Source organism: Trachinotus anak, unplaced genomic scaffold (assembly GCF_046630095.1).
Source record: "Trachinotus anak isolate AG129_WGS33_773 ecotype Australia unplaced genomic scaffold, CSIRO_AGI_Tana_v1 ptg000004l, whole genome shotgun sequence".
Classification (NCBI taxonomy): Eukaryota; Metazoa; Chordata; class Actinopteri; order Carangiformes; family Carangidae; genus Trachinotus; species Trachinotus anak.
Genome location: NW_027273855.1, coordinates 12,755,358 through 12,773,286, shown reverse-complemented (window position 1 = coordinate 12,773,286; position 17,929 = coordinate 12,755,358). Strand labels below are relative to the sequence as shown.

The 17,929-nt window shown below is 41.2% G+C and overlaps 1 protein-coding gene across 3 annotated transcripts; it reads right to left on the bottom strand.

Annotated features, from left to right (window-relative positions):
- Nucleotides 1-158: 158 nt before the first annotated feature.
- ahcyl1 (adenosylhomocysteinase-like 1) lies at nucleotides 159-16,642 on the bottom strand. 3 transcript variants are annotated; one of them, XM_071476033.1, is made up of 17 exons: nucleotides 16,212-16,642; nucleotides 8,042-8,156; nucleotides 7,274-7,417; nucleotides 6,479-6,579; nucleotides 6,267-6,369; nucleotides 5,713-5,807; nucleotides 5,446-5,552; nucleotides 4,257-4,373; nucleotides 4,065-4,128; nucleotides 3,849-3,937; nucleotides 3,621-3,691; nucleotides 3,211-3,305; nucleotides 2,588-2,686; nucleotides 2,171-2,239; nucleotides 1,937-2,015; nucleotides 1,564-1,684; nucleotides 159-1,438 (listed from the first exon to the last, which is right to left on the bottom strand). In XM_071476033.1, the coding sequence occupies exons 1-17, from the start codon at nucleotides 16,401-16,403 to the stop codon at nucleotides 1,432-1,434; spliced, it is 1,668 nt and encodes a 555-aa protein (XP_071332134.1). In that variant the 5' UTR covers nucleotides 16,404-16,642; the 3' UTR covers nucleotides 159-1,431. The 3 variants fall into 3 exon arrangements, with proteins under 3 accessions (XP_071332134.1, XP_071332136.1, XP_071332135.1); XM_071476035.1 differs by lacking the exon at nucleotides 16,212-16,642 and adding an exon at nucleotides 11,129-11,271; XM_071476034.1 differs by lacking the exon at nucleotides 159-1,438 and having other exon boundaries at nucleotides 1,560-1,684; nucleotides 16,212-16,627.
- Nucleotides 16,643-17,929: the final 1,287 nt, after the last annotated feature.

Genomic DNA, 17,929 nt, shown 5'->3' with positions numbered 1-17,929 from the left:
GTAGCAGTAAGGCTCCTTGAAGGAGATCTGTTGACGTGCTAGCAGCTTTATCCTAAAAATAATGGATGCAACTCCTTCAAATGTTCACTTAACGTGTCCTTTTTTTCATTCTCTCTCATTTTCTCGGTATAAACACAGATTGACATTTTGAGAGTTACTTTTCTCTGTTAAAAGGACTTTGCTTTATTGCTGATTTAATGCATTCTTTTACATAGATAGTATACACTTGTGCATTTGATCAAATTAAGACTGACAATAATATGGCAAACATAAAGTCTAAGATTTTTCACAAGATATAGCTCATTCAGTAGAATTACACTTAATACCAGAAGCAGTGGAAGGAAGACATTAAATGTACCACAGTAGATGTGGTTTTACAAAACAGGAATGTTCATTTAATTAAGGTCAGTGTTGATATTTGCTTGTTGTAAATGATTTAAAAGGCACTTTCATACCACGGCCATAAAGGTATTATCCAGTCAAAGCACTCTTCAGCAAGAGGGATCTCTGCTGGAATTTGAGTGAGCAAATGGAAACTTTGGTATGAAATGAAACAGTAGTTTGAAATAGTTTCACTGGCCCCCTTCTCCTCAACTTTTCCTGACTTCCTTTTAAGGAATACATACAGCCTCTTTAACAAAGCATCTTAATCTGTTATTTGCACATTAAACATCTCTTTGCTTTGCAGTTGCTGAGAAGAAGCTCTGGGTGATTCAAGATCATTTTACGGTGAGCGCTAAATGCCAACACCACAAGTCAGAAATTTAAATAGGGACTCCAGACATTAACAGACTATCATAATGTCTTAGAATAAACAATATTGGATTGTATTATTTATATAACAAGTGGTGTGTATTAATCACTGTGTTTTGTTATAATAAGAAGGATGACTGGATGTTACCTTTTAGGGCATGTATGCAGATACCATTCAGTGAGATTATTTAACGCATATAAAACAAAACATTTTCAAAAAAAAAAAAATGTACATTGTAATACAGAGTTTGTTATGGCTCAAACTAAACTCTGGCTCATGGAATGTACTGATCTAAAATCTTAATGCCATTCTGTTCCATTCTTATGGCCATTATTTGGCACTGTGCGTAAATAGGGTAAACAAACAAATCTATAACTCTAGTGATCTAGTAACATAAGCAGGAGCAACTAAACAAGAACATACACATGACAGCATGCAAGCAGGCTTTGTTTTTAAAACACGTGACAAGACATGTAAAATGTTAGTTGGTTATACATTATATGTTTCCTACATGTCTTATCTTTCATATTTGACATGATATCTGAAGTGCTATTAATAAGTTACATTCAGCATAAGTAAAATAATTCCTCCGTTTTGTAGCAATTTAGAAAATAAAATAGATCTCTGTTTATCCCAGGGCAACTGTGTTTTGAGAATCACACCATCAGACATTCTCATTAATACCTGTGAACAAAACATAGTGTTATTGTACACATGCAAATTTATCATACTAGCATATTGAGGTAAAATATTTCAGGAATGGTAGGTAATAGAAGACAAAAAAAGCTGCACACCAGTGTGAGTCCTACCTGTAATAATTAGGTTTGAAGGGGCCGTTCTTGTTTAGGCCCATGTACTTGGCCTGCTCATCAGACAGCTCTGTCAGGTGGGCATCAAAGTTTGGTAGGTGCAAACTGGCCACATATTCATCTGGCAGAAAAATACAGATTGCAATCTTTATTTTCTAGATTGAAATGTACTCCAGCATACAGGATAACATTTTTGCTTTGTCGTATCATGTAATTTTAAGGTGAAGACACAGGGTGGCATCAATGAGCAACATATGGGTGAAGTATTGTCTATAGTGTATGACCTGTGACGACTTCTTTTCAAGTAACTTATATCATCATTCATGTACTAAAGTTAAAGAATAGTTTCTGTGTAAATAGAGTCAATTCTTACCCATCTTCTTGGGCAGCAGATACACATCCTGTTTATAGCGTCCCTCTGGAGCATTGAACAACTCAATCAGAGCCAAGGCCTACAAACAACACAGACCACACACTGGCTGTAAGACTCATAAAGGCCAACAGGAAACTACATGTTTCTACAGAATAGCAGGGTGGTGGTGGTAAGAAGGAAAACTGCCCCTGAGTTGCCCCTAAAGTCCAAGCATCTGTCCACAAAATTACTAACCTGAGTTGTAGCAGTGATGGACAACACAAACGTAGGTACTGTGGAGCAGCTCAGGTTTAAGAGGCGACCCTGAGAAATAATGGAGTGCATTATGAACTGTATAGTACATAATAAAGGAAAACATGCCATTTGAACCACAGAGTGAACAGTAGCAGTAGGCTAAGACACCTAAACTGACCCATGGAGGATTCAGTTATCAAGATTTTATCCTGCATGCTAGATGACCCACAGTATCCAGGACAATTTGCATAATAATATTCTAACAGCACAATATTTCACAATAGTATAATGCTTCTTAGCCTGGTGTAAATGTAAGATGTTGTCAGAGTTAAAAGGCAAAGAGTTTTGATGGTTGGTTCAGGTTTATCAGTAATAAAACTAATTGTAAGATTTTAAGATATATAGGAGGGACATTACCTCTGCCAGCAGGACAACCCTCTTTCCATCCGGCCAGATGATGTGGTCAACCTGAGAGCGAACTCTCTCCCAGGTCAACTCAGGGCTGCGCAGACTCGCCTGAAGACATAAAAGACAGTCAGTCCTACAGCTACAGGTAAAAGTATCACAGTGAGAGGATTGACTTTGTGCAACACAAAGGTGGTCATTTATTTATTTACACGTCAGTGTAGAAAAGGATAAGCAGGAAAAATACGAAGAGAACTCAGACAAAGAAAAGACAAACATAAAGGCATGAATCATCCAGTCATGAGTCAATCCAGTCCAGTTCCTTAAGAGGAAGGCAGTCTCGATTTGAAGCCAGGGGAGGTTAAATAAGGAAATGGACATCAAGCCATTTTTGTAGAGTCTAGTGGTTCATATTTGGATTTAAAGAACATGTTTTTTTAGAACAGTTGGAAATGAAGTTTCCCAGGGTTAGACGTGTGAAGAGCAAAGTTGTGTGACCTATTTTACTTCTGCTGGACTTTGACTGAAGCTTTTACACAGGCCTGAACCTCACTGTGTTGGCAAAGTTGGTAATTTAAATAGAAATTTCCCAGAAACACATGTTCAAAACACACAGAGTTACAAAGACATATTACCACATCAATCTCAGTGTTGGAATGTCCCATATTGCAGACGATGCAGCCGTTCTTCATACGGTCAAGCTGTTCTCTGGTAACCACGTTCTTGTTGCCTGTAGTTTAAGAAAAAGAACAGTGAGTCACTGAAGTGGGAGTAGGCCACATTTGCAGAGCGTGAAAATTAAATAAAAACTTTAGTTTGTGCTATAACAATGGATTTACAATTACATGTAAGTGGAATTACGACTTGTGTGATTGTCACTTGACTACCACACAGACCAAAAAAGCATTTTAGCATTTAGACCAAAAGTCTGGTTTTGGCAAAGAGACCTCAAATGGGACATTGACATGAAATGTGTTTTTGTGGGCTGGAAACACTGTGATTATCAAAGCAGAAGTAATGGACGTCACTGCATGGGGCAGAGTACCAGTGCAAGTTATCACCACGTCCATCTGCCGTATGACCTCACTCAGCTTGACCACTCGGAAGCCATCCATACTGTGTAGGAACACATAGTCACAAAACAGAGTAAGAGCAACTTAAAACAAATGATCATAATACATTGTTCTTTTGGCATCACAGCTAATCTGATGCACAACATAGAGAGAAAAGGGAGCGATGGAGCGGTGCTGACTGGTAATGGTTAGTGACTCACCATGCCTGCAGGGCACAGATGGGGTCAATCTCAGTGATGCACACAATGGCTCCAAGGGCTTTAAGAGCAGTGCAGCAGCCTTTCCCCACCTACAGAGAACAGGACAGTGCAGTAGTTGTAAACATAATTATACAATGTGTGAAAAGGTTGCTGCAGCAGTGAAAATCCAGTCATTCTGTCTAAAGTAAGATTGTTTTAAATCAAAGAACGATTCACCTCTCCATAACCACACACAACGACTTGTTTGCCTCCAAACATTATATCTGTGGTCCTCTTCAAGCTGGCAGATACAAGCAAAATAACACACTTTACTCATCTTCATGCTTCACATACTGCAAGTCTTCACACCATAACACAAGCACAAGCAACATGATTGCAAACAATGGCTGGATGATTAACTCTCCTCACCCATCCAGGATAGATTCACGGCAGCAGTAAAGGTTGTCGAATTTCTGCTTGGTGACCGAGTCGTTCACATTCATGGCAGGGACACACAGCTTGCCAGCCTTAGACAACTGGTACAATCTGAGAGAACACATGAGGAAATATGTTTCAAACACACACACACACATGCATATATCAACACACAAACTGAGCTGCATTCCTGTGTGACCTTACACTGTCCGGAGCGCTTGGATAATTGATTCCATTGAGAGTTGTACACGCACAGCTGCTGTGAGCTGTGGTCAAGCTCTGTCATGTTTCACAAATAGGCTCCAGCCAAATCGGGCCACTGACCTTTTCAATCTACAGAGTCAGCGTATATTAATACTAATATGATTTATATAACTGCCATTGATACTGTTTAGATAGTTTATATCATTCATTAGTAACTGCTTTTTATTAGGAGTTTGGTTTGCCTCCAGCTCAACTCCATCTAGAGGACAAAGTAATGTAAAGACCTCACGGAAAAGGATTTTAAAGCAGCTACACAAAGTTATAAAACCGTGAGTTGTAATAGGCTGAATATCTCTTTTATTAGCTATTAAAAAACAGTCAGGCAATCAGAACTTAGTAGAGCTCCAAAGACGTCATATCATCTGTGTCCAAAGTCAGCAGCATCAGAGAGTAATTTTGATATATTGTATACAGTACAGTGTGTAGTATGTATGTTAACAAATACTGCAAAATATCATGAACCCTAACATCATTTACTTTTGTTTGCAATGATGAATACTTACTTTAAATCTTACATCCTTATTCACTTAATGTTGACATTATTTTGTATTTGGGTGTTGAAGGCTTTAGTATCACACAGCAGAAGATGACCATGATATCATTTCAGGAGTCTGATCAATACCAATAACTCAAAGAACGCTGCCTTTCATTTATTGTCTATTATGGGCTGTCGCAAGCTGGGGCACAGATGTGAAAATGTTGAAACAGTCAAAGCTTTGTCAACCATCCACATTTTATTTATCAACAGTAAATAGAGTCCCTGTGTCCCTATGAACAAAGCAGTAAGTAAAATGTTACCATAGAGAAAAGGTGGCCAAAAACACAAAAGTAGACACCAGTTGTACTAGAAACTGTTTTTTTCTTCAACTCCCACTTCCTTTAAACCCCCCCAAACTCATCGAACCAAACCCGATCTCACCTGTGCACCCCAGTGACACTCTCCTCCACGATGCCCCGGACTTTCTTGAAGACGCTGGGATACTTCTTGTACACCCAGTGGGTTAAGTCTCCACCATCATCCAAGATCTAAAAGAAAGAAATCAGCATCAGTTAGCAGCATGACAGATAACCTTCACAATAAGGCCTCAAGTCAATGATAGCAGGGTATCGCCCCGGGGACAGAAGCGACAAAGAAGAACAGACTAAGACTAGTGTTCAATTTATCATGGGATTGTCAGATTGATACCATATTGGCCTGCCAGCCCTCAGTGTTGACACAGCGATCGATGCACCACCAGAAGTCATCCTCTGACTCACCCTTCCAGGCAAACACAGGTACTCCTGCAGGAAGTAACAGACAGTGACAGACAGATGATGACAGGCCAGCTGCACGAGCAACAGATCCATTAGGACAGCATTACACAGTGAAAGAACATGTGCAAATTGTGCAACTTTACTGTTACACAAGAAAAAAAAATACATGTAACAACATTTTTTATTGTATTGTAGACATCTATTATGGTTGATGTATTAACTATAATAAGCTTATTTGAGCTCACACAGACATAAAGTGACAACCATCATGTTATTAATGTTAAAGCCAATGCAAGACAACAGCCACTGCCAAGTTAACTTCATATAAAGGATTTTTAATTATCCAAAATATATAAATTTTATGTCTAATGCTAACCCACAAACCATGCAAAATGTAATAATACTTGATAGTGGTGATGTGCTCGTCTTAGTTCCATGTCACAAGCTGTTTAGAAGCTGCTGACCATAGAGAGGAGGAGATCTTACCCGTTTCAGCAAGAGCAGCAGCCACCTCATTCTGAGTGGAGTAGATGTTACAGGCAGTCCAGCGACACTGGGCCCCGAGGGCTACCAGGGTTTCAATCAGGACCTGAGCGGGAACCATGGAATACACAGTTACATGAACAGGGAGCAGTGATAACGAAGAGAAGGACGTAACAATCACAGGCTTCTGTAGTGAACAGGATCAGAGGACGTACTGCTGTTTGCGCAGTGATATGGGTACAGCCTACTATCTTTGCCCCAGCTAGTGGCTTCTCCCCCTGGGCTCTCTTCCTCAAGGAGATCAGAGCAGACATGTCTGAGGAGGAACAGATTGAGCACAAGTTAAGGGAAGCTGAAAGGACATAAAGATCAGGTTGTGTTTTAGGGAGAGAGAAGAATGATGGACCCTTTCTACAAGGTGGATGTGCAGTTAATGGCTGTAAAATGGAGACTTATTGAACAACAATGCCAGCAACAGCTGTTGCTGCCCAGGCTTTAAGCCATGAAGAACACTTGACAAGCACTCATGCCTACTTATCACTCATATGGGCAATGTAAACAGCCAGAGCGACAGACGACAGAGGAGGGAGTACACAAAAAAACAAGATGGGAGAGCTGAAAGAAAGAACTCTGATCATGTTTCCACAATAATATTGACACTGCCCAAGCCTTGGGTCATAAACTGTTTTGAAATCAGGAGGAGAAGACCTTTATCAAATAGTGTCCAAGCAGCAGAGCAGATGCCATGTGATATGTATCTGGGAACAAAGTCACAACAGGTAGCTCGAAGCTCTCTTTGTATAAATGGTTGATACAGTGTGTTCACCCCTGCCTCTCTGTGCAGGAAAAGTGATTCCGTAAGATACCCAACAAATCCAGGCTCAACTCAAACCCACTGTGATCAAAGTGCAATAACTTGAATCATCAAAGGATCCATTTTCTGTGTCGAAAATGGAAAATTGTTAATAATCTTTGAAATGCCAGCAATGTGCCACTGAGGTCAGATATACCTTGCTCTGCAATCTCTATTTCTCGGCGGCCAAATTCAGCCTGCTTGATGTTCTTCACGCAGAAGTCGCTGCTGCCGTGGGTGTTGACCTGGGCTTTGTCCCGAGGGGAGGTTTCATCATCGGAGCTGTCGGTGTAGGACGCAGCTGGGAAACAGAGAGCACAAAAGGTCACTATTGTGGAAAAGCATACAAAAGACTCAATTATGAAATATATACTTCAAATCCATTGTCTGAAAGATGGAGCTTGCCTGTGTGTGATTCCTGTATGTATGTTTGCACACACTGTACGTGTTTATTGCAAACTCTCCTGTACTTCTGTGTTTGTGCACATGTACTTCTACTTGCTACATAGTAAGGACCAAAAAAAGTATTTTACTAACAGAGTGAGGACATTTTGGGAAAGTGAGGACATTTTGGCTGGTCCTCACTTTTTGAGACACCTTCAAATCACATTTTGAGGGTTAAGACTTGGTTTTAGAGTTATGGTTAGAATTAGGTTTAGGTTAAGGTTAGGGTAAGGGTTGGGGTTAGGCACTTAGTTGTGATGGTTAAGGTTAGGGTAAGGGGCTAGGGAATGCATTATGTCAATTAGTGTCCTCACAAAGATAGAAGTACAAGTGTGTGTGTGTGTGTGTGTGTGTGTGTGTGTGTGTGTGTGTGTGTGTGTGTGTATATACACACAGTATATAGCATATGTGCTTTTCTGCAAATACGTATGATTATATGTGCTGTATTCATGGGTAGGAGTATGTGCTTCATGTGCAGTACCTGAGCTGTAGCTGTCTGTGGAGGACTGCGAGATGGACCGAGAAAGAGAGCGGCGGCCTGCCTTGGTGGGGTACTTAGTGAATTCCTGTTTGTCCTCTGTGTTTGCAAACTGGATCTGGAAAAGATCAGGACAAAATGGTGCAAAATGTAAACATAAAATGCTGAAAAATATGCACTGTGTTGACAAGTGTTAACGATGAAATCACGACACAAAGTACAACAAAAAGTAACATCATCATCACACATAAACAGTGATACACTCCCAGTTATATGGTAAGTAATGTGTTGACTCTCTCCCATTATATGTTTGAGCTCTTTTTGCTGTTTCAGCCACTAAAACTGTCCTTTCAAAGGTAAATCACTTGAGCCTGTTACAGTAAATCACAGGTGGATCAAGAGGAAGGGAGCTGATGCCTATTTTTAGAGGCTCTCTGCTGCTCTGTGATTTATGCTTTGTTCAAATACACGGGCTTCAGTTGTTTGTGTGGTTCATCGTGTCAAACCAACCCTTCAAAGGGCCCAAGATCAAAGACCTGGACACACAAAGTGGATCAGCACACAGCTAGCTTAGCTATTTTCTGGACTAGCCTTTGACGAAAGAACCTCCACTGTCCAGTGTTTGGGGTCACAACCAGACTTTGATCCATTTTTTTTAAAACTCATATCATTCAGCTCCTAAATAAAAGCCAGTGCCTAGTGTGAGTTTGGCTCTATTTAGGGCTTGGCAGGCTACAATTAGACTTAGGATCTGACAAATCCACTGAGTGTCATTTTAACGCCCTAAAACTGTAACACTCTGGCAGCACCAGCAGTAGACAACAGTCAGCTGTCAACATTAGAAGCAGCAGAGAGACATAACCTGCAGGTCCCTTAGTAATCTGGGTCAGTTAGGACAGTGGAGGATCACTAGTTCACTAAGTTCACTAAGTTCACTGAGTCCAGCAGAGCAGTCTAACTACAATGATCCTGTGTCTGAATGCGGAAATTACTTACATTATCTTTGCATACGTAGAAGCCCAGGTGTATGAAGCTGCAGGTCCTATTTTACTTACACCGGGCCCCGTAAATCAATGGGACTGTAAGAAAACAGCTGTTTTTGGACAGGGTCATGGGGAGCCATATTATTCAGCATTTTACTGAAATAGAACGACTGCAGGTGGATATCAGGTCTGAACCTTATGACGTCCTTACCCTATGAAATGATCTGTATATCACCCTGACCGATGTTGGCAACAGACCCACTACTGTGGGTTAACAGGGGGGTTGAAGTATTAATATTATAGAGCCAATGCTAAAACTAACTGTACCTTGATGCTGCAAAAAAGCTTGATGAGGGGTTGCACAGAGATCTGCTGGGCACTCTCCCAGTCTGCCTTTCCAGGAATACCTACAGGTGTCTTGGTGGCTTAGTGGCAAGTGTGTAGTGGCTTGGATCAAATCCAAGCTCACCGTTTGATGTTGTGTCTCTCGTCTCTCTCACAACATTGTATAACATCACAACATTGTATAATGTTAGGCAGTCGAGTATAATGCAGGCAGGCCTTCACACAGTTTTTTTTTTTTTTCTAAAATCATGTCTTCTTGTGTTCCCTTCTTCTTCTCTTCAGTCACCCCTTGTCGTGGCTTGTTGCAGAGTATGTTTTTTGTAATGTTCATGTTTTTAAATTGACAGTTTACATGTGCTTTTCTGGGATGAGTACATTTAAACCCATGAAAAACATGCTCAGGGCTTCGTAATGTTTCTTATTCTTGATCATTTGACCTTGACAAAATCTTTCTTTTAACAGTAGTGTTAGAATGACAGCTTATATACAAATCTCAGAAGAAATCTTCATCGTGCCATCCTTTAATGTCTACAAGGGTTTGTTCTCTTCCTTAAACATTCATGCTGACATCCTTTCAAATCTTCAATCATTGTGACAATGCTGCAGGATTTCCTTGTTCTCTTATTTTATATGTCCATAGAATGTGTTTGGACTAAAAACTAACATGCAGCCCAGCAGAGTTGACACAACACACAGATGATAAATCCGGGAACACATGAATGCCAGACTAACAACAGTGAGTTGGGTCACATTTGAGTGTGATGTGCACTGCACATACAGATGTAAGCCTACAACCATGTGTTAACGATTATGACACTGAAGAGCAATGACACAACATTAAAGCAATACGAAATTTAAAGGAGTTATTTCTACTGCCAAACATAATGCTGCAGAGTGGATATTTCTCTAAGTGGGAAGTCACAAGTGGGTAAATCTGGAATACATAAGTTAGTTACCTGGTATTTACCACACAAACGTTAGCGGAAGCTACTACTACTGCTTCTTCATATTAGTAAAAGTTACTGCTATGTCTTCAATGTATTTAAAATTAAAGAACCTACGCTGAAATGCTCAGACAGTAGTAGCTTTGTTCACAATTATTCAGTGTGTATATCTTGATTCCCTCTTTCCATTGGCAGTGACACCTGGGCTTCAACAATCTACTGTGTCAGTAAAAAGAAACTCAAGAAGCTTGTGAGACAGTGTGAACTGAGGAGATCTCTGCATGTCTCTGTTTTCACAATTTGGACTGCACTCTATCTCATCCACTTGCAAAAAAGTACTTTTAGGTTTACTTTGCATCAGTTTGGACACCTGAGGATTCAGCAGAGGATGTGAACAGCCCCTTGAATTTCTGCATTGCTCTTCCTCAGTTCATAGACAGCAAAAGCAGAGTCATTTTAAGGAAAACAAGAGGTCAATCTTACTGATAACGAATGTTACTTGAGACAGCTCTCTGTTTCTGCTACTCTCACACAATGAACTATCACAGTCAGGTGAGCTGTGTGAATAAACTTGGTCATTTGAGGAGAAGACTGTACTTCCACCTGCATTTCTGCTCAATATATTTGTTACAAGTCAAAAAACACTTATCTGCGATCTGTGTATGAGAAAAGAACTCATTCTACTTAAGTGTAAAAAGAAGACAGAAAACTCTTAACATGCCAAAAGTAACTCCGGCACATCTGTGTGTGGGATTTGCAGTATCTTTAAGAATAAGTATGCAGGATGAGTTCCCGGTGATGCATTAGTGGCGACTCACCCTTTCTCTCCCGTGCCCATGTTTGTGTGCCATGGCTGCCTGATCTCTCCACTTTTCCAGCCTACTTTCCTGTGCCTGTATGTCCTCTGTGTGATGGTACTAGGTGTCCCTGATGCTATTATCCCAGAACACTCCCAGGCAGAGCCGGGGGGAGGTTCCCACCTATTATTCTGATTTCTAATGGCCAACCTGGAAAGGGACAGGGAGAGAGAGAAAGAGAGAGAGAGAGAGAGAGAGAGAGAGAGAGGCTCAATTGGAATCAACCTCCCCTTTCTCTCCAGGCCTCTCTCTCTCTCTCTCTCTCTCTCTCTCTCTCTCACTCATTTTCTCTGGTTCTGCCCTTGACAACCAGCTGCAAAAGTCAGTAGGTTGCATTTTATGGCAGCTTTTTTCAAGTGCTGAGAGAGCAAATGCAGGAACGAATTGCAAAGACTAAAAAAAATCTGGTATGTACATGTGCACAAACAAGAAATGAGTACAGAGAAATTCACATACACACACACACACTTTCTGCAGCTTTTACTTTCAGTCTGTATTCCTGATTTGGTCTACTAAATTAAAGGGGATTGACAGGAGGAATTAAACCCTGTTTGCATTAGCCTTCTGCTGCATCAATAAGCGGCCCATCCAGTCCCATCTTACAGCTAAAAATACCCTTTCTCTCCTAGATAGCAGGCCAGGTCACAGACTTAAGCTGTGGTGCGACTGTCAGCCGGCAGTGCAAAGGGCTCAATGGTGGCCTGGCACAAAGCAACACCAACTACTTAGCCAGATACCACTAATACTCTACAGCGCCATCTAAATGAAAAGCCATTCAGACAGTCTGATCCACACAGATCTTTGTATACTGACTACTCACAGTAGTCACATTCAACAAGTCAAAGACAGACAGTCTGAAATATAACTGTGTACAAACCTGTGCACCAACAGTAAAGTCATGCTCAAGTCAAAACGGGCAGTTCTCATGCAGGTCCAGCTCTATAGTTACTGCACTTCCTATGGTCTGCAAAGGCACCTACTTAGATCAACACATGCATGACGGATTAAACAGTGTTGTGCAAAAAAACATACAGCGTGCTAATCCTTCCTCCAGAACTACGTGACCTTTAGCAGAAGCTATAAATTCTACTCATTACCATATACTAAATTCTTCTGAAAACCAAGGTAATGCAAAACCATACTTCATAAAAAACACAAGAATGCGACACTGCTATCTACAATATCAATATCCACATCATTTTGTTGTCAAAACTGTATAATGAGAAGGTAAATATGTAGAAAGACAGGAAGCTGATAACAAATACTGTAGTTAAACTAGTTTTTAAATACCACAGGCACAACTGAGAACACAGCTGGAAAATGATGAAAGTAGTCAGTAAGGATGTGTTATATTTCTCAGTCTATGGTGACTTTACCCCCAATGTTAATATGGGTCACACTGTGGTGCAAACACAGTACTTCACTTGTGTAGACTGTGGCAGATTTGTAGTTTTAATCATCATTTTAAAGAAACTGTTATTCTTTGTTATTTTTTAGATGAAGCTAGTCTGATTTTACAGTGTTCAGTGTTTTATTTGATGTTTCAATGTCCACAAGAAGATACATTTGTGGTTTGAGGAGCCAAAAACCATCTCAGTATAGTTTTACATCTCCTGTCTCACGTTCCTCTCTGGAGCTTTAGCAAGAACAGGCCATTTTATGTCCGTCTCTGAGCCTCTCTTCTGATTGGCTGACTCCTTTCTGAGAGACACAGGGTCAGGCCAACCACAAGTAAAGGATTGTAGCCTGTAGTTTTTATCACCTACAAATTATTCTTATGTCATAAGTCTAAATGTGACAATCTTGGTGAATATTGGTTGAGTGTTGCTCTCAGCCACATTCAAGTTTGATTTTTGAATCTCTCTCAGGGTTACATTAAGGATAAGGTGAATTAAGATTTCTTCGTCACTTAACTGTTTTGTATGTCTCCACGCCTTAATATAAACTTGCCACGTGGGGAAAATCTGTATTTGACCTTCATGAAACTCTGCCATAATGTTGGCAGACAAACAAGGTGAGATAAAGGTGAAAATGAGGTATAAATACTTTTGAGATTCTATGTGAAACAGTCCACAGGGATCAGATAAAAAAATGACGGCGCATGAAGAAATTCATGGTGAGTGACTCCCATTGTCAGGGGGGTGTATTGTGTAACTGCTGGATGGATTCAAAGAGAGAAGCGGCTGAGTCGTGGTGTTTTTTGACTCACCCACCCACCCACACACACACACACACACACACACACACACACACACACACACACACACACACTCATAAATTCCATTTTAATTTGTAACATTGATTGTTTTTGCTTGCTGCACCTTTCGGCTGATTATGAGACAGGCCTCGCAAGTTCACATCCAATTCTTCATTTTCATGTGTGATCATTTTGATTAGATTTTCCAATCATTTGCAGTATTTGTTTTATTCATTCGTTTTCCTCAAGTGAGCAGGTGGCTCAGTTTGACACTGGGCTCTCACATTTATTCATAACATACTGCTTTGTTTTCATGAGCACCGTGCACAATCCTACCATCCAATATGTTTTCAATCAGGCTCCCTGAGGCGGCTCACAGTCCACACATTATTGCCTCGTCAGACAGGGGGTCTGAGCTAATATTCTGAAGTCAGTGAACCCCGCTGCTGGGAAAATAGATATTTTTATTATTCTCATTATTATGTCCAGCTCTTGTGGACATACCTTTGTTAAAAAATATGTTCATGTTCATTCAGCTGTGACATGACATATGGTGATTTTATTAAGGCTGGTGTTTGTTAAGTTTATTAAACAGTGACCATACAGATCAACATTGTTACATGTTACACAGAGGACAAGCAATGAAACAGATGGAAGGTATATATGGGCGTCCAGCTGAAGCTAAATTTCAGCCCCCGTAGTTTATATTGTTCTTTAGCAAATATTTAGTTTAGTGTCTTATAGCTTCCAATGGTGGGGGTCTGCTTGCGATTAATTGTCTTCTGACACGGCAGTTTTCCAATGCCGCAATGATTTTTGGCCGATTTGTACACAACTTCAATGAGGCCATCCAGTCATGTTAATCTGATCACCAGCTGGCAAACATGTCGGTGTGTAACAGAGGTGTGATGATGACGATCTCAACACCGAATTTCTAAGGAAACATCACAAGTACAAAGACGCCACGAGCCTCTCAAATTATGTAACGAGGCAAAAAAAAAAAAGGCAACAAAATCCGAGCAAACATATAGTACATCAAACACAGAGGAGCCAGAGGTGTGGAGACCTCTCCTGCTTGTGCGTTTTAAAAGTCACATAAAGTTCAGCAGTCAGTGCCAGAATAGCAGATATGTCAGTAACAAACACTGTAATTATTTAATGTGTCATGTAGAGGCCAAGTGATATGAGCATTGTGAGGTTGGTATTAAGGTTGCACCAGTAGTAAATGTAACAGTAAAGTTTGTACAGCCAAACTCAGTGGAAATAAATATCTATAAACTAAAAATGTCAAAGGTCAATGAAATAATAAACATGTAAAATACTGCTTGTTAAACATGTATGTGTTCATATTCTTTTTAGATATCTGCTGACGGATATATGTCAGTATAATTACCAATATTACTATAATGATGTAAAGCTAATATCAGTGCACACTGTGGTGTGAGTCAGACTCTAGCTCTTAAAATCATGACAATATGTTTAAAACACAGACAGAGCGCACCAGTACAGAAGCACATGTGTCACAAGTCAAAGGTCACCTTGAGGCCATGGCCCTTGGAAGTCCTAGAGTGTTTCCTCATCACCTCCGTGACACAGTCTTGGCAAAAAGTATTCACCCTCAGCCTCACAAAAGTAGTCTAATCAGTTTAAGGATCAATAAACCTGAACTCCAGAATCCCAAAGGAGACCAAAAAGTCAGAGGATTTTCCTTTCATCATCTGAGCAGGTTAGTTCTGAGAGACAAAAAAGAGAAGGCCTCAGCTAGCTGTCTGTTCCATGTTTACCCACCGCCTGGTGCCAGCTGTTACACACGGTGGTGGATCTGTAATGATATGAGCAGCCACCTCGAGGGAGTCTTTCAGTGTGATGATTGTTCTGTGCCGTTGTATAACAGCCAAGAAATTCGAGGCCTTTTCTCACAGGTGCACCTTGAGTTGCTAATACATATTTATCATGCTCTTCCTATTACTAACAGTGATGATGCACAGACACACACACACACACACACACACCTGCACAAAAAGAGCTTGGTATAGACATGATTCATTTTTACAGAATTGATTTCCATGACCCTGAACCTTCAGAGACCCCACAGCTCTGTGACTGCAACTCATGGTGGATTGAAATTCTTCACAAGGCAAACACCTCATTAAAAACCCCATACTTAGTGTGCAGAGCCGCTGCCTAAGCTCAGGTATGTCAGCCCATGTATTTCTCCACTTTGCAGAGGGTTTAAGAGCTCAACTTGGCTTTTCCGTGTTTCGTGCCTGCAGGATGTTGGCATGACAGTGTGGTTTAAATAAACAGGAAGGCTCTGTGAAGGCAGACTTTTAACGACGATCCAGTCTTGATGGAAAGCTCCTTTTTAATTACATGTTGTTCCCTCAGTAATAACAGAGTAAGAGCTATGATTAGACAAACACTGCACGATGTGAGACAATGAAGCAAAGCTTTTCTCCCCGGATTCTTTAGCCGGGTCCGGCTATTTGAAACGGTGAAGATGATTTCCCCACAGCAGCTTTGCCCCGGGTATGGAGTGTCCCTCGGCGGGATGATGGCTCTGCAACACACACTGCTCATTTGCTGCAGCATCAGACCCAACAATGCGCCAAAAGCCCCGTGAACCTCTCTGCTCAACTTTGGGCTGAAAATACAAATGAATACGCGATCGCAGCCGCACGGGCAGCAGGTCGCAGATCGCCTGAGCCGTGCAGTAAGTGTTTCACTGCAATGCGCACCAGCGTGGATTTCTCCTCCTCACATGTGCCTGCCCACGGCGCGCACACACACACACACACACACGGTGTCTTTCAGCCCAGTGGCGGCGACTGATGGCGAGCCTCTTACCTTCTTGACGGATTTCAGAGTCGGGACTGCGGTGAAGGCTGCGGACGGCATCTCCCCGACGTTCATGTTCACATCGCTGCTGTTTTTGCTCACTGTCATCGCTGAGTATTTCTCCGCTACGTTTTCGGTCTCTTTGACATATTTCGTGGCTTGTTTAACCTCCGCCTTGCTGTCCACACCCGAGTCGGTCATTGCATCCAGGTGATACCGATACCGTTGCCGGAGAAAAGAAATGTTAGATAAATAAATAAATGAATAGAAAGCCGGTTCTGAGTGGAGTTGAGACTGGTGTTAGCTTTGCCTCCTTGCTTGGTTCGCGTTTTTTTTTTTTTTTTTAAATAACCTGCTGAAGCTCTTCCTCTCGGCCTCCGACTCCAGGAGGGACGAGTCTGCTCTCAACCCGCGCTACTTTGTCCAAGAGCGGCTCAAACACTTGTTTCAGTCCTGCGGCTCTGCTGTCATCCACAGGCGACGCTGAAGTGCGCTTCCGATTCGTCGCTTCTGGTTAAGGAAGCGGCTAAGGGGAAAGTTAAGGGACATGTCACTTTAAGTGCTGAGCGACCATATTGGACCAGGTCCAGGTCGAGAACCACTCTATTTAAACTGATCAAATCTGGACTGGATTATCCCAGAGAAGCCAGAGACTCTTTGAGACACAGTTTTAAGATTTGTGAAACCTTTAATCCACAAAGGGAACCTGACTCACAGGCGAAATCCTCCAGCCCAACTTGTTGGAGAGAAAGACTCACACACCAAGTGATCGACTGTGGGAAAATATTGTTGCTTTTTTTTTTTCACTTGTTCCGTTTGTTTGATAAAATTCAAACGTTGTTAAATTATTATGTAATGCATTCAGTGTGACTTTTTTCCAATCTTTGTACAATACGCTTTTGTCATAGAGGTACGAGCCAGCAGCTGTGACACAGTCTGACAGTCTGTGACAATTAGCAATGTTCAAATTGACTATAAGCAAAACACTTTGTTCACTCACCGCACCCATGTCACCTTGAGTGCTGAGACTGCTGGACGTGACAGATATTAGTACATCGGGAGATATCTATAACACTGTGGTGGCAGTGTGGTATGAGGACACTTGCATCCTGCCTTTTTAAGAAACCTCATCAGAACCTCATGGAACAGGAAACCTTTTAGATAAAGACAAATGACCAAGTTGAGGAGCAAACACTTGAACCTGAGCCGCTGGTGATGTATCACAGTGGAGTCAAATGTTATGTGAAAGGGAGCTCACAAAAACACAAATATGTATAGCCATCATGTACTACACTATACCATGACAGAGGGAATACTTTGCAGTGTGTACCAGCACAGCTTTGATACCAAAATACTGTACAATGGCTCAATGAATCACATGAGGCTGAGCCATATCCTCACTGGAACCAGCCCCATCACACTCCGCGGCAACCTACAACAGCACACGTTAGCTGGACATTAAAGACAGTTGCACTGATGAGTGTTAAAGCTGTGCATCACTTCTATCCACGAGGAGACATTATTTTCTATAGTTTAAGCATAGCGGAGAAATAACTAAAGGATTAGATTAAAGAAGGAAGGAAAAAAAACAAGGAAAGAAGTAGGGAAAGTAAGGCAAACAAATTGAGACAAAAGCTGGACGTGCAAATGAAAGTTTGTCTGAAAGGGACAAAGCAGGAAGAAACAAAGACAGATTGACATGGAGGCTTTAGTTACAGGGTTTCAGA